We start from the raw sequence: 24,765 nt of genomic DNA, 5'->3' as shown, positions 1-24,765 counted from the left end.
TAGTCTACTTAGTGTACTTTTAAAGCAATTACACTTCTCTAAAACATTTCCATAATCTAAAATTTTCAACTCTTAAAAAGTTATCAAAAAGGTTAAATGTGTATGTATCATATGTACACAGGATGTAAACATTCAAAGATATTCACTAACACTGGAACTAAGAGACCACACCAAGAAATACAGCAATATAAAGTGTTGACAGAAGAAAAGGGGTGAAGAAACCCTGACAAAGCTGAATATGGAAAAGCCAACAGAACCAAGCAGTTATACTGAATGAAGTGCCTTATGCTTTCAGTATGCGGCTTTTGACATACAGAGGAATAAATTATTATTATTCACCATGTTAAACCCCAAATGGGTCATTCATTTGCTGTACAACGATGAAGACAGAATCAATACTAGGAAGCTGAAACACTACTTGCATACAGTAATTATTCAAAAAGAGGTAGACAATAACAAATAATGTAAATTATAAGCCAGTGTAGTAATCATAAAGGATCAATACCACAGGGTCAGTAAAAGAATATCACCCTTCATTAATACAGTATCAGGGGAGATATGATAACTTGCAAAATACTCAGACAAATTGAGAGAGGCTGACAGGGATAAGCTATTTGAGAGGTGGGAACAGGTACTTAACTGGGGGAGAGGGGGTTGGCAGGATCTATACACAGTTTTAAGAGCAGGTACAGTAGGGCCCGTGAGGCTAGGAGGAAGTGAATATAGCAAACAGCAAATTGAAAGGTGGGGTCAGGAGCTAGGATTCGGCCACAGCAACCACCTACAGAAGAAGGGGCAAATGAGAGGAAAATGAAAGCAAAGGGATAACAAAGTTATCAATAAGGCTGTTTTTCTTGACAGACCTGATCCAGGGGGAAAAAATCTGCACCCCATCCCCCATAGATGACATCCATCTATAGACTGTGTTCAAGCCTAACCTCTTTAAATTGCTGGGCAGCTAGCTCTAAGTCTATGTCTTGGTGGTCACTCTGGTATTCTTCTAACTCATTCCTGGTAAACAGCTCTTCTAAAGTGCTCCTGACATCTGGGAATTTAAAAAAGTGTAAATAAACATTTAACAGTAAGAACAGTCATCATCATAATTCAGAGAATGCTTTACAGAAGGATTTACAAGTTAAAATTGAGTACCTGTATAAACCTGAGTGGTTTATGCAGCTACGGTAATTGTACATGTACTTGATTAACCTTATTTACTAAAGAAATGTAACAATAAATGCAGTACTGTATATAGAGATTTTATGTATGTTGTATTCTACATCACTGCACGTAGAAATTTATAAACTATCATATCAGTAAAGGGGGGAAATCCTTATCATTTGTCAGACCTCACATATCTTAATGAAATTTGGGAAAATTTTGACTAATAATTTTGAAAACTGGTAATTTTTTTTTTATTATCACACTGGCTGATTCCCACCAAGGCAGGGTGGCCCGAAAAAGAAAAACTTTCACCATCATTCACTCCATCACTGTCTTGCCAGAATGGTGCTTTACACTACAGTTTTTAAACTGCAACATTAACACCCCTCCTGGTAAATTTTAGAAAATACCGTTTTAAAAAAGTGCACCCCTTTTGCAACACAGTGATGTGTATGTGACGTTAATTCAAGTAAGAATTTGTTAACACCTCTGTGGAAAAAAAAAAAAAGCAGATGAGAGAAACCACTTGGTTCATATTAAAGGAATGTAAGAAAGTGTATTAAAAAAAAGTAGAGCTTTGGATACCAGAATAAAAGAGATAATTAAGCTGTTTGACCCTAGTGGGTTTAGTGCTTCTTTTTGATTATAATAAAAATAAGAGATAATTATAAAGCTATTTTACCACATAAAATTATTAATTTAATCCTATTATGTATAGCTATAGTATAATATGTACTTGCAAACGTACATCTTACTTTATATTAATACAACTAAATAAGTACTTCCTCAACTTCAGTTGAGTAGATACTATACAGCTAATGTATATACGAAACTATATAATACACCTACCATCCAACTTACGACCTGCTCGACTTACGACTTACAACCGTGTTTTTTATGCCAAATTTCTGGGAAATAAACAACTATTTGTGTTGTACACAGTGTTTATCTTAAACCTTACAGTATAAAATACAGTACTTACAGCATAAAAAGTAAAGTAAAACATGAAATACCAAAATAAAACAATAAAATAAAGTCATTACAAAAATGTTTTGTTGATATTCAGTAGTAAAGTTCGACTTACGACCATTTCGACTTACGACCGGTTTCTCGGAACCAAACTCGGTCGTAAGTCAGATGGTAGGTGTATTCAAATAGATATATAAATCACTGCAAAACTTAAATAAATTTTTGGCATTTTGAGAACACAGGAAAATCAGGAGAAAATATATAAAGGTGGGTCATGCTTTACAGCATTTTGCTAATGCAGCAGTTTTTAATTATGCTCATTTTTCATTTATTCAGACTTCTTACAATAAATATATTCACCATTCACTATATGCTAATAACGAAAATATTTTAAGGTAAGTACTGTGTGTACTATATGTACATTTTTTAGAACTAGCTCTGTTTCTGACGAGTTGTTGGAGTGTGAGCAAGGTAATATTTTGTGAAGGGATTCAGGGAAACTAGTTAAGTGGACTTGAGTCCTGGAAATGGGAAGTACAGTGGACCCCCGCTTAACGATCACCTCCAAATGCGACCAATTATGTAAGTGTATTTATGTAAGTGCGTTTGTACGTGTATGTTTGGGGGTCTGAAATGGACTAATCTACTTCACAATATTCCTTATGGGAAAAAATTCGGTCAGTACTGGCACCTGAACATACTACTGGAATGAAAAAAGTTCGTTAACCGGGGGTCCACTGTACAATGCTCGCACTTTAAAGGAAGGGTTTGGGATATTGGCTGTTTGGAGTGACATCTAGACTGTCTGGAGTTTACCTGGAGAGAATTCCGGGGGTCAACGCCCCCGCGGCCCGGTCTGAGACCAGGCCTCCTGATGGATCAGAACCTGATCAACCAGGCTGTTGCTGCTGGCTGCACGCAAACCAATGTACGAGCCACAGCCCGGCTGGTCAGGAACCAACTTTAGGTGCTTGTCCAGTGCCAGCTTGAAGACTGCCAGGGGTCTGTTGGTAATCCCCCTTATGTATGCTGGGAGGCAGTTGAACAGTCTCGGGCCCCTGACACTTATTGTATGGTCTCTAAACATGCTAGTGACACCCCTGCTTTTCATTGGGGGGATGTTGCATCGTCTGCCAAGTCTTTTGCTTTCGTAGTGAGTGATTTTCGTGTGCAAGTTCGGTACTAGTCCCTCTAGGATTTTCCAGGTGTATATAATCATGTATCTCTCACGCCTGCATTCCAAGGAATACAGGTTTAGAAACCTCAAGCGCTCCCAGTAATTGAGGTGTTTTATCTCTTCTCGACTTTGATTTGGCATAGGAGAAGAAATACTTTGGGTTTCTTTCGATTTCATTTATGGCTTTTAGTTCTTCCCACGATTCCTGACTCCTATAAGATTCCTTTAGCTTAAGTTCGATGCTTGCTATTTCTCTAACCAGTGTCCCCCTACGCATTTCAGATATATTGACCTCTTTTAGCCGCTCTGTTATTCTTTTCCGTCGCCTGTAAATGGAGCGCCTGTCTCTTTCTATTTTACATCTACTCCTCCTTTTTCTTAGAGGAATAAGCCTTGTGCATACATCGAGTGCCACCAAGTTAATCTGTTCTAGGCATAAGTTGGGGTCTGTGTTGCTTAGTATATCTTCCCAGCTTATATCGGTTAGGACTTGGTTTACTTGGTCCCACTTTATGTTTTTGTTATTGAAGTTGAATTTGGTGAATGCTCCCTCATGACTAGTCTCATTATGTCGGTCTGGGGCTCCACGCATACATGTCTGAACCTCAATTATGTTGTGATCTAAGTATATTGTTTTTGATATGGTGACATTTCTTATCAGATCATCATTGTTAGTGAAGATGAGGTCTAGTGTATTCTCCAGTCTAGTAGGCTCTATTATTTGCTGGTTTAAATTGAATTTTGTGCAGAGATTTAAAAGCTCGTGTGAGTGTGAGTTTTCATCAGAGCTGCCTCCTGGTGTTATTACTGCAACAATATTATTTGCTATATTCCTCCATTTTAGGTGCCTTAAGTAGAAATCCCCCAGGAGCAAGATGTTGGGTGCAGGAGCTGGAAGATTTTCCAGACAGTGGTCAATTTTTAACAGCTGTTCCTGGAATTGCTGGGATGTTGCATCCGGAGGCTTGTAGACTACCACAATGACTAGGTTTTGGTTCTCGACCTTTACTGCTAAAACTTCCACTACATCATTTGAGGCATTAAGCAGTTCTGTGCAAACAAGTGACTCTGCAATGAACAGGCCAACCCCCCCTTTTGCCTGTTCACTCTGTCACATCTGTATAGGTTGTAACCTGGGATCCGTATTTCGTTGTCCAAGTGATCCTTTATGTGGGTCTCAGTGAAAGCCACAAACATTGCCTTTGCCTCTGCAAGCAGTCCATGGATGAAACGTATTTTGTTGTTTGTTGCTGGCTTTAGACCCTGTATATTTGCAAAGAAGAATGTCATTGGACTGGTGGTATTGTTGGTACTGGGGGGGGGGATTTTTTTTCCGGCATTACTATCTCTATCTGTTGGTTTGGAATGGAAGCCATCAACTGTGGTTCCACTCCAGGAATGACTGGATTTGGTGTACGATTTCTGCCATTTCCTGCCAGTTTTTTTTTCCTTCCTGGCACTAAAAAACCTCTCCCTCTTGAGTGGCTGTGGCTACCCAGGTTTTCCCATGGCCTGGATGTTTTGTATCTTTTTCTCCCCTTTAGATGGTGTGCCTGGCAATTTAAGTTATAGCACAGTCTTTCCTGTACTGAAGAGGTACACATTTCAGGGTGAAAAAGCTTACAGGAAGGGAGTTTGCATTTTCCTGTTGTCATATGGGCACGGCATTTTCTAGGGTGGTCATAGTTGCACGTCCCGTCTGTTTTTCCAGATTTCCAGATACCAAGTGCATAGTATGTGCACAGGCTTGGTTTCTGTTTGCCTTGGGTTTCTGTGACTGTATTCCCTGTTGGTGCATGTTTCCCTGTCTTATTCCTATCCTCCCTAGCACCAACAATGGAGCTCCCACCAGTTGTTTTTGGTAATATATCCTCACTATTACTAGTGGAGTCCTCTTGTTTGCTATTTCCTGTGGTATTTCTAGTTTGCAATATTGGTTTTATCTTATCTTTGACTACACTTGTTTCCCCACTACGGCTCCTGTCCCCTATGAGGTCATTTATATGTATTCTTTCCTGCGTATAATTCCCGACTACCTGGACAAAATCTCCAGCTTCACCATTACTGTCTCCCAGGACAGCACCTCCAGCTTCACCATTACTGTCTCCCAGGACAGCACCTCCAGCTTCACCATTACTGTCTCCCAGGACAGCACCTCCAGCTTCACCATTACTGTCTCCCAGGACAGCACCTCCAGCTTCACCATTACTGTCTCCCAGGACAGCACCTCCAGCTTCACCATTACTGTCTCCCAGGACAGCACCTCCAGCTTCACCATTACTGTCTCCCAGGACAGCACCTCCAGCTTCACCATTACTGTCTCCCAGGACAGCACCTCCAGCTTCACCATTACTGTCTCCCAGGACAGCACCTCCAGCTTCACCATTACTGTCTCCCAGGACAGCACCTCCAGCTTCACCATTACTGTCTCCCAGGACAGCACCTCCAGCTTCACCATTACTGTCTCCCAGGACAGCACTATCAGCCCCACATTTACTGACTACCAGGACATCACCTCCAGCCTTACAGTTTCTGACTACATGGCCAGTATCAAGGGCAGTACCATTCAGCCCAGACTTTTTATGTTCCCATCTGTTGTAGAAAGCTTCCAGGTTGTCTATGAAAGCAGCTTTGATGTTATCCTCTTTTAATACCCTTGTGATTTTAGTCCACAGATTTATCTCATTTGGGCATACCCAAAAACACTTCCCTGTTTTAATACTGCTTGTAGCTAGTTCTTGGATATCTGCACAAGGGGCGTGACACCAATTTCCACAAAAATGACAATTTATCCATGTGGAAGCCCGTTTGTTTGATTGACTGCAGACTACACAGAGCTTCATAATGATTTGAATGGTTGATTTACTATAATTCTACTAGCAACCTCTTGAATACTCTATTAATAACCTCCTTAAATGAAGCTCTAGCTATTTGTATTTCTATTTCTAACTGTACTTGTATATTGGACAGCTTACCGTGTACGTTCCTGATTTATATTTATTGTTTGTGTTTGATAAGGGCGCCTACAACCCCATCCGTTTACAGTCTGCTTTATTGTCCAACGAATCCGTTTGTAACCAGTCAAGGGTTCGGACCAGTTGAGGGTTCGGACCAGTCGATCTGATCTGATCAGTGGGTCACTTATTTAAAACATATTGGTCGGTGATTTGGGCTAACACATGAAGGATCTACTTGAAATTATCTACCCGAGTAATATGTGATTTGATTGATACAAAAGTATAACTTGCGTGTTGAAGAAGCGGTGATTTCTGGCAGCTCCTACAATGACGAACGGTCGAGCCTCAACCCTTGTTTATCAATCGCTGTATCTAGCTTTTCTAGTTTTTTTTCGTCTCCACCACAATAAATGTGTGGTGTGAATATAATGCAGAGAATTCGTAGTTTGGAAGTTAGGAGGAGGTGCGGGATTACCAAAACTGTTGTCCAGAGGGCTGAGGAAGGGTTGTTGAGGTGGTTCGGACATGTGGAGAGAATGGAGCGAAACAGAATAACTTCAAGAGTGTATCAATCTGCAGTGGAAGGAAGGCGGGGTAGGGGTCGGCCTAGGAAAGGTTGGAGGGAGGGGGTAAAGGAGGTTTTGTGTGCGAGGGGCTTGGACTTCCAGCAGGCATGCGTGAGCGTGTTTGATAGGAGTGAATGGAGACAAATGGTTTTTAATACTTGACGTGCTGTTGGAGTGTGAGCAAAGTAACATTTATGAAGGGGTTCAGGGAAACCGGCAGGCCGGACTTGAGTCCTGGAGATGGGAAGTACAGTGCCTGCACTCTGAAGGAGGGGTGTTTATGTTGCAGTTTAAAAACTGTAGTGTAAAGCACCCTTCTGGCAAGACAGTGATGGAGTGAATGATGGTGAAAGTTTTTCTTTTTCGGGCCACCCTGCCTTGGTGGGTATCGGCCAGTGTGATAATAAAAAAAAATTATCACTATAGTTGACTGGTGGAAATTTTGGAGGAAGGACGCTTTTTCTGTAGTAATAATTGCTTCTCGTTGTGTATATTGCGACCGCTGGTAACTACAGGTTATATGAAATTCACAGTATACGTCTGGCATTTCAAGAAAAAAGAAACTAATGAAAGTCACTCCACTCCACTAAGTACCATTATAATACTGGTTAGTTGCTACTACAACACTGTATTCTGCTATTCACTGGTATCACTAGATTATATGCGAGTACACTAGCAGGCCAGGAAGATTATTAAAACAGCTGACCACTGTGGTAAGATTCTGGCGACTTCTGGCACCTGCCTCTATAGGCTTATCACTTCATTTACAAATTCACCTGTTTTCAAATGACACTTTAGCCTTTATCATCTATATACTAGGGAGCCACTGTAGTATACACTATACACTATGTATACACAATGTTATCAGGGAGACTTTCTTTCCTCTGACAAAGAAAAGTTCTATTATTATTATTTTGCACACAGAACACAGGCCTAAGATTCCCCTCTGGCAATAAACTCTGCTAGGTAGTGCACACTAATTCTCCTTTTTTGACTCAGTTTATAATGTTTTCCGCCCAAGATTGGTTCCAGGCACTAGAGGGATGTATCGTATGTCATAGCTGAGTGCCTCTGCAAAGACAGTGATTATGTCTGAATGATGGTGAAAGTACTGAATGATGATGAAATTTGTTTTTTCTTTCTTTTTGGGTCACCCCGCCTCGGTGGGAAATGGCTGACGTGTTAAAAAAAAAAATATGTATTCATTATATCATTTTTTTTAACACGTTGGTCGTCTCCCACCAAGGCAAGGTGACCCCAAAAAGAAAGAAAATCCCCAAAAAGAAAATACATACAGTGGACCCCCGGTTTACGATATTATTTCATTCCAGAAGTATGTTCAGGTGCCAGTACTGAACGAATTTGTTGCCATAAGGAATACAGTGGACCCCCACATAACGATATTAATCCGTTCCTGAGAGCTCATTGTTATGCGAAATTATCGTTATGCGAATGAATTTTCCCCATAAGAAATAATGGAAATCAAATTAATCTGTGCAAGACACCCCAAAGTATGAAAAAAAAAATTTTACCACATGAAATATTAATTTTAATACACACAAACTGAAAAAGTCATGCACAGTTACATGACACTTACCTTTATTGAAGATCTGGTGATGATTGATGGGATGGGAGGAGGAGAGAGTCTTAGTGTTAGTAACCCCATTAAGACTTGAGGTGTCAAGTCCTTTTCTGGGGTTACTTCCCTTCTTCTTTTAATGCCACTAGGACCAGCTTCAGAGTCACTGGACTTCTGTCGCACAACATATCTGTCCATAGTGGCCTGTACCTCTCGTTCCTTTATGACTTTCCTAAAGTGTTTCACAACAGTGTCAGTGTAATAGTCACCAGCACGGCTTGCAATAGCTGTGTTAGGGTGATTGTCATCAAAAAAGGTTTGCACTTTAAGCCACATTCCACACATTTCCTTAATCTTTGAAATAGGCAACTTCTTCAATTTCTCTCTCCCCTCCTCCGAAGCAGTTTCCTCAGGTCTGGCCTCTTGCTGTTGAAGTTGATCTAGCAGCTCATCAGTGGTTAGTTCTTCATTGTCCTCTTCCACCAACTCTTCCACATCATCCCCACTAACCTTCAACCCCAAGGACTTTCCCAATGCCACAATGGATTCCTCAACTGGCATAGGATTCCCAGGGTTAGCCTCAAACCCTTCAAAATCCCTTTGGTCTACATATTCTGGCCACAGTTTTTTCCAAGCAGAGTTCAAGGTCCTCTTAGTCACTCCCTCCCAAGCCTTACCTATAAGGTTTACACAATTGAGGATATTAAAGTGATCTCTCCAAAACTCTCTTAGAGTCAATTGAGTTTCTGAGGTCACTACAAAGCACCTTTCAAACAGAGTTTTTGTGTACAGTTTTTTGAAGTTTGCAATAACCTGCTGGTCCAGGGCTGCAGGAGAGGAGTGGTATTAGGAGGTAAAAACTTCACCTTAATGAAGCTCATGTCCCCATAAAGTCGCTCTGCCACGTCTGTAGGATGACCAGGGGCATTGTCTAACACCAGGAGGCACTTAAGGTCTAATTTCTTTTCAGTTAGGTAATCTTTCACATTGGGGGCAAATGCTTGGTGTAACCAGTCATAGAAAAAGTCCCTAGTGACCCATGTCTTACTGTTTGCCCTCCACAGCACACACAAATTAGCCTTGAGGATATTCTTTTGCCTGAACGCTCTGGGAGTTTCTGAGTAATACACTAATAAAGGCTTCACTTTGCAATCACCACTAGCATTGGAACACATCAACAGAGTAAGCCTGTCTTTCATAGGCTTATGTCCTGGGAGTGCCTTTTCCTCCTCAGTAATGTAGGTCCTGCTTGGCATTTTCTTCCAAAACAGGCCTGTTTCATCACAATTAAACACTTGTTCAGGTTTCAGTCCTTCACTGTCTATGTACTCCTTGAATTCCTGCACATATTTTTCAGCTGCTTTGTGGTCCGAACTGGCAGCCTCACCATGCCTTATCACACTATGTATGCCACTACGCTTCTTAAATCTCTCAAATCAACCTTTGCTGGCCTTAAACTCACTCACATCATCACTAGTTGCAGGCATTTTTTTAATTAAATCCTCATGCAACTTCCTAGCCTTTTCACTTATGATCACTTGAGAGATGCTATCTCCTGCTATCTGTTTTTCATTTATCCATACCAATAAGAGTCTCTCAACATCTTCCATCACTTGTGATCTCTGTTTCGAAAACACAGTTGAACCTTTGGCAAGAACAGCTTCCTTGATTGCCGTTTTGTTGGACACAATAGTAGCGAGGGTTGATTGGGGTTTACTATACAACCTGGCCAGCTCGGAGACACTCACTCCACTTTCATACTTAGCAATGATCTCTTTCTTCATCTCTATAGTAATTCTCACCCTTATTCCTGTAGGGTTGGCACTAGAAGCTTTCTTGGGGCCCATGGTCACTTATTTTGCAGATAAAATCACCAAAAACACTGTAATAATACGAAATGTTCCGATTATATGCTTGGATGTTACCGCGGAGGCTGGCTGGTAAACAATGCCACCGGCGGAACATGTGAGGCTGGCTCAGGCCGCACATTAGACGCGTCTCGGACGAATAGCGTTGAGCGGGTTTTTTAGCGGTATGCGAGGCAAAATCTTAGTGATAAAATGTATCGGTATGAGGATTTAACGTTATGTGATGCCAACGGTATGCGGGGGTCCACTGTATTGTAAATTAGATTAGTCCATTTCAGACCCCCAAACATACACGTACAAACGCACTTACATAAATACACTTACATAATTGGTCCCATTGGGAGCTGATCATTAAGCGGGGGTCCACTGTACTTTCATCATCATTCAACACTTTCACCTCACTCATACATAATCACTGTCTTTACAGACGTGCTCAGATACAACAGTTCAGAAGTCCCTCCAAACTGCCAATATCCCAAACCCCTCCTTCAAAGTGCTGACGCTGTACTTCCCATTTCCAAGACTTAAGTCTGGTTAACCAGAAATATACGTAGTTCAGCCAGAAGAGAAGACCTCTTTTACCTAGACCACCATTATACAGTGGACCCCCGCTTTACGATCACCTCCCAATGCGACCATATATGTAAGTGTATTATGTAAGTGCGTTTGTACGTGTATGTTTGGGGGTCTGAAATGGACTAATCTAATTCACAATATTCCTTATGGGAACAAATTCGTTCAGTACTGGCACCTGAACATACTTCTGGAATGAAATAATATCGTAAACCGGGGGTCCACTGTATTATATAAATACGGTGGACCCTCACCTAACGATATTAATTGGTACCCGAGAACGAATATCGTTAGGCGAGTTTTTTAGCATTAGCCGAGGCAAAATGTTAGCGTTAAAATGTATTGTTAGGCAAATTTAACGTTATGCGATGCGTTTGTTAGGCGAGGGTCCACTGTATAATATGGAGAAACACTTACGAGGCAATAAATTAAATACAGAAAACAAATGGGACAACACTTGTTAGCCAGTAAATATAATGCAGAGAACAGATGGGCTATGGCAAACATGATAACATACAGTATTAGGGAGAACTTTTTAACCAGTGAGAACAACAAAGATTTGTAAAACAAAGGAAAAAAAAGTCACTGTACTGAGGCAATAAAATGCAACACTAATCCATAAAACCAGAGTGGCCAGAAGGTAAAAAGAAAATGCTAAAATGATTTTTCAATCTCTGAAAATTAATTAAAAAAATATAGAATGAAACTAATAGATATATAAGGCACAACATTATAAATGAAAACGATAAATGAATTGGTCAAGTGCGGAGAATAAATGTTTTTAAAATGTATAGTGAATAAGCATAGATACTAAAGGTGGTGGGAGAAGTGAGAGGTTTTAGTATGGAGGAGCTTGCAAAACTATTCTAAATCAATAATAGAGGGAGGGTCTACACTGCATCCTGCAGTATAATATCAAACTGCAATGATTGATGTATTAACAAATTTAATTTATATCATCTTAATTGGTTCTATTTTTAAAACTACAATAGTATTAACACAAGTTAAAAAACTGACCTCTAGAAGTGGTTGATGACTGCCTATTACTTTCTTTACCAGTATTTTGTTTGAAGTTTTTCAGGGTCATATCTGAAGTAAAATTTTCAACTTGCCTTGTATTATCCTGAGAACATTCCCCAGAGATTTTATTTAATTTGTTATTTGTAATCTGAATTATATTATCTCCTTTAACTTTTGCTGCTGTTGGCAATTTCGACTCTTTATCTGCATGCGTATTCAGAATTCTACTCCTCACTTCTCCCCAATCTTTCCCACTGCCTAGGAATTGTGCAGCTCCCTCTTCAGAAATTAATTTGTGTGTGTTATTTCCTAAAAAATATGCAGAGTGTAATTCTTGTAACTTTGCTTTGTCTACTGCTGTATTTATAGAATGTTTTGTGTTATCCTTAAAACTACTGCTGATTCTCTCGGAATCATGCCCAAGTTTTTCAATACATATATTATTTTCGGATATCTTAAGGTCATGAAGCTCGCTGGGATTTTGTCCATTCTCTTCTCTTACGAAAAGTGAACTATCAAAGTTTTCCTTCATAAATCTGTTTCTAAAAACATCCTCACTGTTAATAAATGCATATTTCTGTTTTTTATATTCTTGCTCAGTTTGAAGATGATCGCCATCACCAACAACTTCCCTGGTGCTACTGTTATCATAATTCATCACAGTCTCATTATGGATCACAGATCCTTCCAGTTCATTGGAATATCTCATTTGTTTCACATTCTGACAGTAATCATGAGGCTCTATATTGTTGCCTGTCACGTCAGAATATAAAATATTTTGAGACGCACTAGAACAAATATCTTTTTTGAAAGTTATCTGAGAACTATCAGGTTCTCTTTCTTGTGCAGTGTCCATCCATTTGCTTACAAGATTACACTTCCCTTCTGGCATTAGATTTACGACATTATGTGAAACAGTACTTGTGATGTTAACAGATGGAGTCTGTTGGACAGTAGCCAACAGATGTGAGTAGCCTTGCTTTTTGTACGTGTCTTGCATTGTACCTTCCGAAGAATTTAACTGTGATGTAAACTGAGTTGAATTTGTTTCACATTGCATTCCTGTTGATCTATTAGCTAAGTGAATATCTGAAGCCTGCAATGAATCAGTCTCATACCAAGGAGCAAGTAAAAAGCTTCTTTCCCTAACTGGAACTCGTGCTTCATTATTAAGGTTATATGAAGTGAAGAAATTATTGGATGAAGTTTCTGTCTTCAGTATTTCATTTTTACAACTGTTTGAAAATGCATGATCATTACTTGAAGACCACAAAGAGCATGTTTCTGCTTGAGGACTGTGTAATACGACATTCTTCCTGACATGTGACTGTGATGCATTAATTAAGTTACTGAAGTTCTGTGAACTTACAGTATCTCTATTCAAAGTATGTGAAGGGTTCACATCCTTAAGAAAAACACCTTGTAAATTGGTTTCTTCACCAGATATATAGGGTAGCTCTCTATCAGTCTGAAAAACATGACCATCATAGGCTACAGCCTGTGGGTAATAATCATTATTACATGAGATGTGATGTTTAGGTCTGCTTAAAGGTTGGAAACAACTTTGTGGAGAGTTTACAGGAAAAGACTTGAAACAATGAACTTGCGTACCACACATGAGAGCCTGAGACTCGCTCTTTGCACAATCTGGCATTTTGTTGTTCAACTGATCAGAAGGAAACTTATTCTTCTTACTGGTATGATAAAATGCACAATCATCTATATCTGGGCTCTTATCTAAATCTACTGATGAGCTGTTATCTTTTTTGCTTACACAAGTTGTAATAACATTTTCCATTTCATCCTCTCTATGAGTTGAGGATAATCTAGTTTTCTCAGTAGACACCTGATTTAAGGAGAAATATGAACTAATTTCCCTAGCTCTGCTTTTGCTATTTTCTTCAGGCTCTTCACGATTGTCAAAATTCAACAAAACTTGTGTTGTATGATCAGCAGTAGCATTGCAGAGCTCTGATCCTCCTTGACTTCCAAAAGGATCCTCTTGTGATCTCTCCAGTGTAGGATCAGAGGGAGTTTTAGATGAAGATTTGCTACTATTCGAAGTATTAAATAATTTACTTAAATTCCAGGGAGTACTGAAACCCTTATCCATATATGGAGTTTTATCCTTTCTTTGACGAGCAAAGCTCAAGCCACCTTCAACTTTTTCTATTTTGCGAGTAAATGAGCTAAGTTTAGGCTTATTTTGCAACACTTTTTGAGAAATTTCCTCTTGAATCTTATCAATATTTTTATAAATTATTTGCAGCTTTCTTTTTCCGAGTCTTCTTACATCTAGAGGTAATGAATTTTCAAACATTTTAGAACCATTACTTGCTTCTTTTGGTTTTAAATGTTCATCATTTTCCACTGAAGAAGCTCTCAAAAGTGGCATTACATCTCTGCTATGTGATTGTTCAAATGCATCAAGATTTTTTATTTGATCACTGTTCCTCTGAATATCACATGGAATAGAGCAAACACCTGGTGAATTGTGAAGCCGAGGACCCAAAAGCATTTCTAAGCGCCTTTCTTCCCATTCACTGTTTTCCTTGCTGCCAGTACTACCACAATCTTTCATACATCTGCACTTTTGATGCTTATATTTTTCTTCAGAGTCACATCCGTCATTATTTCCATTATCTTTCCCTAAAAAGGGCTCTTGGGGCAAGTTCAATGGTGCCCAAATCCTTCCTTTGTGTCGTTTTGGACTCAATGAAAGCATCTGTCTTACACGCGGAGCCCCAATCAGAAGACTTGGTACTGGAATGCTACTAACTACTTTGTTTTTATTTTTACCACATACAGGATTTCTGGATGACATTTGAAGTGCGTCAGATTTGCTATCCTTATTCTTTTGCTTACCTTTTTTCATCTGTGCACTTCTTTCTCTTAAATAAAAATTCCTCTCCTCTCCTTTCATCTCATCTTTCTTATCTAGTTTTGAATTATTGGTTTCTGATAAATCCAAATTTGTCTGTTTAGATCTTAAGTCTATTAGTTTTAAATTTAAATCTCCACATGTCTCAGTACTTTTATTCCTTGTATGTCTCAAGTGTTCCTTGTTACCCAGTTCTTTGGTCATTTTTTTTGCTGTGCAATTTTTTTGTATTATTTCTTTATCTAACAAATTCTGTCTTTTATCAACTTTTGTTTTGTCAGTTACTCTATTTTTAGTGTTTTTATGACTTTTTATTTTCTGAGTTTCATACTTTGCATGAAGTTCCTTCTCAACTTTATTTTCTCTAAAAGTGTCTTCTCTGATTTTTTCTTTATCTTCTGTCTCTTTCAAATTATATTTGTGTTTTTTACTTTTACTGATGCAGTAATTCTGTTGAATGCCATAATTATTTTTTCTATTTTCTGTTTTGTCAGTTTTAGTTCTGTGGATAAAGTTGGATTTTTTATTCACATCTGTCAACTCCACTTTAATTTCACTTTTCTTATTCTTGCTGTGAATTTCAGTTGCTTCTTTTTCCTTATTCTTGAAACCTTTCTCTCCCAGTTTACCATTTTCACTCTTGGTATTCTTGCCATCTTTATTTCTGTCTCGTAAAATATTTTCAGATTTATAATTTATGTTACTCTTGACCACTGTATCTATATTCCTTATTTTCATTTCTTCATCATTACCCTCATGATTTCCAGTTTCTCTTCTCTCTCTCTCACTCTCTGATTCTTCAAATAGTCTTCTGTTACCAGAGATCTCTGGCTGTCTCCCTTCTGAACTTCTAAGTAAATCTTGCTGCTGTGACTTCTTCTCAATACCTTCCATTTCCAGCTGAAGAGTTAATGACATTTACATTTTTTAATTGAAACAACTACTGGTAAACATTAATAAAAAATATCCATATAAATTTCCTGTTCAACTACATTCAAAAGACCATTTATATTACACTCCCAAAATCCAGTACACTACCATTCAACAACATTCAATATTCTACCTGAACACAGGGTTTCTAAGCAATTATACAAATACAGTGGAACCTCTACTTGCGAGTTTAATCCGTTCCATGATCTTGCTCACAACTGGATTTGCTCGTTTGCAGAGTCAATTTTCCTCATTTAAATTAATTGAAATGCAATTAATCCGTTCCAGTGGAATTCTGTACTTCAATAATTTCGCTAATATCAACTCTACGGCTTATTTATCTATCTCACTTCATCTAATATGACACAATAAACAATAAAAATAGCATAGAAACCTGATATATACTCTAAAATTAATAGAAAACGAGAATACAACCATAAAAACCATTCGAAATTACCACTAAGGGGTGGCTAATTGCTGAGAAGTGAACTCCATTATTTAGGCTTAGATTTCTTTCATTTTTGGTGTACGTTAAGAAGCATCTTTCCATCATACATTGCCCAAGTTTCAATAAGATAGTCCAACAAACAAATGGGATACAATTCCCGAGATCAAGAGCAAAAGCCCCTCACCAGTGTCAAGGAACCTGCCTTGAAGTCTGCTCACTTGTGGAAATTTTGCTTGCGTATGGAAGCAAAAAATCGATCCATCGACTGCTTGTATTTGGAAAAACTCGTATGTGGACACGCTCGCAAGTAGAGGTTCCACTGTACATTGAAACTACATCATTCACAGAATTTGGCATTTGTGAGATATGACTATCCATGGTATATTTTAATATTGTCCTACAAATTCTATAGTAAAATATGCACCTAACACTCTATTCTACCACAAAAGGGACAAGGTATGCCTATCCTATTCACACTTTTTTGTACCTATTCATTTCTTAAATTTCAACAATCTAGGAGTTGACAATGAGAATGTAAAACAGATTCGTATTACATTACTTTTTGTGAATAAATATCTAATCACACACATATATACACACATTAAAAAAATCGGCTAACCTTTAATAAAAACTTTGAAAATGGTCCATGGATGGATGTTGGCTTAATACGACGAGCTCTTGAGTTACCAGAAAGTGTGTTACTTCCATGATGTACATTATCTGCAAGAAGTGATGGCACTTTCTTTCCTTCACACTCACTACTGGCTGCAGCATTACTTATTTTAACGTTACATTGCTGCAGTGAATGATAACGAGTCCATCAAAGAACGAAGGCTCTTCCATATAAGAAAAGTCATTTATATTTGAATTCCACAGCATTATTGAATGGATATGAAATTGTAACAGACTTAATTCAGCTGTGTGCATTATTAGTGGATTAAATAAAATACAAATATAAACACCCATACAATACATGAACGAGGCAAACAGTATGATACAAACAAAAACTAAATGAAACAAAATACATAATTGTTCAATAAATAAATAAATAATGTGTGGTATAAATATTATGTAGAAAAATCATAGCTTGGAAATTAAGAGGAGGTGCAGGTTACAAAAAGTATTATCCTGAGGGCTGAGGAGGGGTTGTTGAGGTGGTTTGGACATTTAGAGGATGGAGCACAATAAGATGACTTGGAGGGTGTATAAATCTGTAATGGAGGGGAGGCATGGTCGGGATCGTCCAAGGAAAGGATGGAGGAAGGGGATAAATGATCCTGGTTTTGTATGCGTGGCATGTGTGGGCATGTTAGAAAGGAGTGAATGGTTTTTGCGACCTGATGAGCTGTTGGAGAGTGAGCAAGGTAACATTTTGTGAAGGGATTCAAGGAAACCAGTTAGCCAGACTTGAGTTCTGGAGGTGAGAGGTACAGTGCCTGCAATCTCATATGCTAACTTTTTCTCCCTTGCCACTCTCTCTGCCTCATCATTCCACCAATCACTCTTTTTTACCTTCTGCACCCACCTTCCTATATCCACAGACTTCTGCTGCACACACCATCACTACATTCTTAAATCTACCCCATACCTCTTACACCTCTAAAACAATTACTGTACAGTATTACCTTTTCAACTTTGTAATTCAAGGAAGCAGAACCTTGTTTAATTCGCTTACAGACCATCTCCTCATTTCTCCACCTTTGAGACCCTGTGAATAAAATTATTAATTTACTGACAATACTGTGCTTTGTTTTCCATGGCATACAGAAAGACAATGCCTCAATGTTGCAAATATATGGAGTATAATACAGTCATACATTATATACATGCAGTACAAATTTTTACATGCAGTATAAGTTTTTTGATGCACTGGCTATGGGATGATACATTACCTAGGAAATGGAAGGTAAACAGCTTCAATCCAAGAAAAGAGAGGATAGCTCCACTTCCTCATATTAAGATGTATATATATGTTACCCTACAAACTTTTGCCTTTCTTTTTTAATTCCAACCTTCCCTGCCAAGTGTTTGCCCATCCCAGGAACAACCCTTTTTTTATGCCAGAGCAAAAACAATATCAAGCAAGGAATATAACCAATGAACATAGTGTTGCAATACTGTATTTGGAAACACTCTTGCATACAACACTTCTCTCTAAAAGAATCTGTAAAGTATTTGGACAAAAGAATCTGCAAAGCATTTGGACAAAGTTGTACACAGTATTTGTATTCTTTACTTTAAATCATTATCCTAACTATACCATTCAGTTCTGGGTATACTGAACAGTTTTTTATACTATAATCTTATGTACAGTAATTCGCAAAAAGGGGAGTGCCTCCACAACTTCAAAAATACTCTTAGAGTAATAAGTTCTTGTATGTGCTGACCTGTTCTAGGTCGTAGGGGCATGGTTCCAGCCGGCTGAAGTTTTTCTGACGATTCTGCAAGGTAGGACACATACCCAGGCTTAATACTACTGCTTCCCTGAGATATCCTGAAAAACAAGTTATGATACAAGTCAATGGTTGTCCTTTTATGGCATTACAATAAGTGAAAGGAATCACAACCAATTTGCAAACTTGCATACCTTGTCTTATTAACCTTTTGGAATTCTATGACAGTAAAAGAAGCGAGACTGGAGAGAAGGGGTCGAGTGGAGTTCATTTTCTTGGACTGCAAGAAGGCATTTAATACTGTGCCCAAAATGAGACAGGTAAAACCTTGAAATGCAGGCAGGAATAACTGGAAACATACTCCAGTGGATCAAAGGGTGCCTTAGAGGAAGGAAGCAAAGAGTGATTATCCAATGAGAGATGAATGGGGAAAAGAAACAAGCAGTGTACCACAAGTTCGGTAATAAGACCAGTGTTGTTTCTGGTGTATGTAAATGACATACCAGTCAGAATCAAGTCAAATGTACCTCTATTAATCGATGATGTAAAACTAATGAAGAGAATACAAAACAGATGAGGATGGGAAAAGGCTGCAAAAAGATTTGGACAAACTGCAGGGTTGGTCAGATAAGGGGCTGTTTGAATTCAACCTCAGTAAATGCAAGATTATGAAGATTGGGGAAGGGGCCAGAAGACCATACCTTCAAAGAGAAGGACCTGGGAATTGGACAAACCTAAGAGTGGTATTTAGAAATCTCAACAGAGTGTTTTATACAACATATGTTAGGCCTATCTTTGAGCATGCAGCACTTGTATAGAACCAACACCTGAAGAAGCATGTTAAGAAACTGGAAAAAGTGTAGAAGTATGCAACAAGACTAGTTTCAGAGCCAAGGAGAAAGAATAAAGGACCCTGGAGGAATTGATAGGGCAAACAGAGACAGGCTGTTTGCCACATTGCTTCTCAATCCACCCTATCATACATCTAAATCCATGAGACAAAAATGTTCATTACCTTCATCTAAGTACTATTACAATACAATACAATACTTTATTTGGACATGATACATAGTTGTACAAGGAATTATAGTAGTTGGGTGTACATGACAAAAGCCCCTTGTATGCATAGCATTATGGGCAGGCATAAAATTAACTTAAAATTAACTAAGCAATGATAGATACAGTGGTAAAAATTACCGTAAACAATTTACAGTATGATGTACAACTGAGTATTTGAAACAATGAACTTTGAACATTTCAATTTTGAAGCATTTAGTTGTGAATTTGTCACATTACAATGTATAACGTAACAAATAACAAAAAAGGCACAATACCGTGACTGGAACAATACATAACAAGATGATCAATTTGCTATTAGTTGTCTTGAGGTTTTAAGATTTAAGTAAATGGGAGATTTATTGGTAAAGTTAAATATTGAGTATTGATTATTTAGTCCAGGGCGAGTAAGTGGTTTTTTAGAAGAGTCTTAAATTGATTTTCAGACCAGATTACTTTAGTATTTTCTAGTAATTAATTCCAAATTTTGGAGCCCTTTATGTGCATAGAGTTTTTACACAGTGTGACATGGACACGGGGTACATCAACAAGAGATCTATGTCTTGTGTTATGGTCGTGTAAACACTTTGATAAAATGCCCTCGTAGGGAGATGTTGCAAGTGGGGCACTGCCAGGATCCTTACTAGACCTAACAACATTTTTAATTTATATAACTGATTTACAAGAAGAAATAAAAACTATATGAACATGTTTGTATAAATCTTAGCCAAAATAAATACTAATAAAATTGACAATAAATCCCTACATAATGACCTGGATAAACTGAGCAAACGAGTCATAGATGGATGGTGAAATTTAACAATGCAGATAAATTCCACGTTAGGGAAATAAGAAAAAATGAAAGCGTAAACATGAAGAATACAACCGAAAGAAATGTTAAAAGTACAATATCAGAAAGAGAGTAGGGATCCAAGAGTTAATCTTAACAAAAATTTGTTATCTAAAGATCATGTAAACAAAATTGATAGAAAATCATCATTGCAGCCAGCAGTAACAGCCTGGTTGATCAGGCTCTGATCCACCAAGAGGCCTGGTCACAGACCGGGCCGCGGGGGCGTTGACCCCCGGAACTCTCTCCAGGTAAACTCCAGGTAAACACTGGCTAATAACAAAACAGCTTTCAAACAAATGCAAGAAATCATAAAAAAATCTGCTTACAATATATATAAGATCAAATTTGTTATATGCAGCAGTTGTGTGGTCCTTATACCTAAAAAATACACATTGCTAAATTAGTAAACATTGCTCAATTAGAAAAGATTCAAAGAAATATGAATTACTGTATGATGACTTTAAATGCTAAAAAATGTCCATGCTGGCTGATAGGAAGAAAACAGACATGGTGAGTACATATAAGGTCATAAAAGGACTATAATAGGATTTCTTAATATACCTGCAACAATGAAAGCAAGAGGTTACAAATATATATTAAGGAAAAGTGGAACCAAAGAATAACTGAAAAAAAAAAGAAATCAGAGAGGTAGGCAAATGGAATGAATTAAAAGAGACAGATAGTTTACTGCACATTAATAAACACAACAAAGATTTTCACCTATCCCGGTGTCTTGCAGAAGATACATGTGCAGCAAAGAACTGCTCCTGGCGGCGACGCTCTTCCTCTCTTAACAGCACTCGCCGACGGACTCCACCAACCCAATTCATGTTAACTTGAGGCAAGTTGTTGCAGCATTACTATAAGTTAGTAGTTACCTCTTCACACAGATGACACCTGTTCACAGTTAGAATGTCTTAATTATGGTTATATAACAGCATAACAAAAAAATACTGAGTAAATGATGAGAAATTACTTAAAATAGAAGACAACTAAATGTTTATTATTATCATTATGGGACAGCATTAATAATCTTTCATTTATTAGTGGACTGGTGTGGGTTGCATCCTGGGGACAAAACTGACCAAATTTGCCAGAAATGTTCTGCAGAACAAGGGGCTTTCTGTACAGTAGTGGTATGTCACTGATGTCAGCTATGGTCTGTATACCTTGTACATTATTTGCAGAAATAAAGATTATTATTGTCATTATTATTTACAACAACTTACAAACTGTATTACAAAGAAAGATTTGTTCTTACAATTTTTATTTTTTTAGGGCATATAAATGTTGTAGGCATACATATTCACTGCAGTAAGATAAGATAAGATTTCGTTCGGATTTTTAACCCCGGAGGGTTAGCCACCCAAGATAACCCAAGAAAGTCAGTGCGTCATCGAGGACTGTCTAACTTATTTCCATTGGGGTCCTTAATCTTGTCCCCCAGGATGCGACCCACACCAGTCGACTAACACCCAGGTACCTATTTGCTGCTAGGTGAACAGGACAACAGGTGTAAGGAAACGTGTCGAAATGTTTCCACCCGCTGGGAATCGAACCCGGGCCCTCCGTGTGTGAAGCGGGAGCTTTAGCCACCAGGCCACATTATGTAGATGTAACCTAGGAAAACCCAATAAAGTTGAAGATTATTTGTATTATTAACTAAGAGAAGAAGTAACCCAGGATAGCACAATAAAGCCAGGATATAATCAGACTGCCTTTTATGTACCCCTCAAGGAAGGTTCCTTGATGTTGGTGAGGGGCTCTTGATTTAAAGAATTGGATCTGTGCTCCAGTTCCCCGAATTAAGTCTGAATGCCTTCCACATCCCCCCCCCCTCCCAGGCGCTGTATAATCCTACGGGTTTAGCGCTTCCCCTTGATTATAATAATAATAATCCATTAGTGTCCTTTAATTCTCTCCCCAGGATGCAACCCACATCAGATGAGTAGCACCCAGGTACCTACTTACTGCTACATGAGCAGGGACAGCAGGTATAGGATGACTAACAACCAGGTACCTACTTACTGCTACATGAGCAGGGACAGCAGGTATAGGATGACTTACAACCAGGTACCTACTTACTGCTACATGAGCAGGGACAGCAGGTGTAGGATGACTTACAACCAGGTACCTACTTACTGCTACATGAGCAGGGACAGCAGGTGTAGGATGACTAACAACCAGGTACCTACTTACTGCTACATGAGCAGGGACAGCAGGTGTAGGATGACTTACAACCAGGTACCTACTTACTGCTACATGAGCAGGGACAGCAGGTGTAGGATGACTAACAACCAGGTACCTACTTACTGCTACATGAGCAGGGACAGCAGGTGTAGGATGACTTACAACCAGGTACCTACTTACTGCTACATGAGCAGGGACAGCAGGTGTAGGATGACTAACAACCAGGTACCTACTTACTGCTACATGAGCAGGGACAGCAGGTGTAGGATGACTAACAACCAGGTACCTACTTACTGCTACATGAGCAGGGACAGCAGGTGTAGGATGACTAACAACCAGGTACCTACTTGGGAGGAAATACCCAAAATAGAGAGATTTATTTCCACTGGGGTCCTTGTTACTGAGTACTGTGAGGCCCAGGAGCTGTCTACACTACCCTCGCTGTTCTGAAAAAGTTGATAGTTTGCATAACCACATTTTTTATTACATTTATACAGTGGAAATAAATTATAAACTGAGATAACTCAACAAATACAAGTGATACGAGTTATTTCAGTTATGAAAGCTGGGTTCGCAATGGTTTATAGTTGAAGATCCCGGGTTTTTTACACCTCCTATCACTCCTTTTTATTAGTAAATACTTAACCTGGATGTTAGTTGAATATTTTGACCGGAATCTTGAGGGAAAAAATTATAAACTTATTCTAGATGTCCTCTTGACATTCTTAGGGTTGAGAACACTAATGGAAAAACGTCTATCCACAAAGTATATTTATTTAGATAGATACACATGAGTACAATTATTATACCTAGTAACATTTGTGTAAATTACCTAGGATAACCCAAAAAAGTGACTTATTTCCAAGTGATAGTAACTCCAGCTCTGCTAGAACGAAGCTGTCATAGTTGATGATTTCTATTCTAATCAAGGGGGAAGCGTTAAACCCGTAGGATTATACAGTCATAGCTGATACACCCTCAAGAATACCAGTCAAAATACGTCACTGATTTCTTCGGTTATCATAGGTAATTTATACTGATAATTGTGCTTAGTCTGCCTGAAATGCCTAGTCATACCTAGGCATACTAGTAGCCTTCTTTGTAATAAGTATTTTATAATATGTAATAATATTTTATAATACGTAAACCCCACATTGTAATATTAAGAAAGAAATAAAGAATTTTAATATTAATTATGTGTACCCGTGCCTAAATTAACTTCCTGGAATACTTAATATCCTCATTGCCCTAGTGAAGTCTCCTAGCTCAGACTGATACATTTCAACATCTTAAATAATAAAAAAAGTCACAATGTAGTGACTGGAACGATACACAAATAGAAGATAGGAGTTTACGACGACGTTTCGATCCGGCTTGGACATTTACAGAGACACTGACTTTGTAAACGGTTCAAGTCGGACCGAAACGTCGTCGTAATCTCCTCTCTTCTATGTGCGGGTTATTTGTGTATAATTTCAACACCTTGTTTGATTCCCGGTGAAGGGATGGAAACATTGGACGTGTTTCTTTACACTGGTTATCTATGTTCACCCATCAGTAAAACAGGTACCTGGGTGTTAGTGGACTACCTGGAGGTTGAACATTAAAATGGTATAAAATACCGACAGGTTGTTAGGTAAGACACATATGCAACAGTTAGGTATCTTTATTATGAAACGTTTCGCCTACACAGTAGGCTTCTTCAGTCGAGTACAGAAAAGTTGATAGAAGCAGAAGATACTTGAAGACGATGTAATCAGTCCATCACCCTTAAAGTTTTGAGGTGGTCAGTCCCTCAGTCTGGAGAAGACCATTGTTCCATAGTATGAAACAATATGGAGATGAAGTGACAGGATGGAGCTTATATAGCGCCAAGAGGTGAGACGTAGGCCACTAGGAGAGGTAAGAACTCAGATGTTGAGAGGTCAGGTCCCTCTCAAATCCAGCCGCTCTCACTAGTGGAAGTTGTCGAAGTTGATTGCAGGTCTGTACCAAGATACCCTTGTGTTGCAGTGTCTGTGTGTGTCTATCAAGTATCTTCTGCTTCTATCAACTTTTCTGTACTCGACTGAAGAAGCCTACTGTGTAGGCGAAACGTTTCATAATAAAGATACCTAACTGTTGCATATGTGTCTTACCTAACA

General features: G+C 38.6%; 1 protein-coding gene across 2 annotated transcripts in view; it reads right to left on the bottom strand.

The window, feature by feature from the left end:
- Positions 1–23,766, bottom strand: part of LOC128702171 (uncharacterized protein PF3D7_1120600) — a 28,385-nt gene extending 4,619 nt beyond the window's left edge. Inside the window, exons 1-7 of one of the 2 annotated variants that reach the window (XM_053796260.2) lie at positions 22,969–23,766; positions 21,152–21,328; positions 18,517–18,623; positions 17,755–17,837; positions 16,749–16,925; positions 11,868–15,651; positions 939–1,045 (exon numbers count right to left, since the gene is read on the bottom strand). In XM_053796260.2, the coding sequence (XP_053652235.2) occupies positions 939–1,045; positions 11,868–15,651; positions 16,749–16,925; positions 17,755–17,837; positions 18,517–18,623; positions 21,152–21,261 (4,368 nt within the window). In that variant the 5' untranslated portion in view covers positions 21,262–21,328; positions 22,969–23,766. Of the gene's footprint in view, positions 1–938; positions 1,046–11,867; positions 15,652–16,748; positions 16,926–17,754; positions 17,838–18,516; positions 18,624–21,151; positions 21,329–22,968 lie in introns of those variants that run through there. The other variant, XM_070102666.1, reaches the window with a different exon arrangement.
- Between the last annotated feature and the right edge of the window lie 999 nt (positions 23,767–24,765).

This window comes from Cherax quadricarinatus, chromosome 83 (genome assembly GCF_038502225.1).
Source record: "Cherax quadricarinatus isolate ZL_2023a chromosome 83, ASM3850222v1, whole genome shotgun sequence".
Lineage (NCBI taxonomy): Eukaryota > Metazoa > Arthropoda > Malacostraca > Decapoda > Parastacidae > Cherax > Cherax quadricarinatus.
Note: the sequence above shows the minus strand (reverse complement) of the source record. Positions and strands in the feature narration are given on the sequence as shown.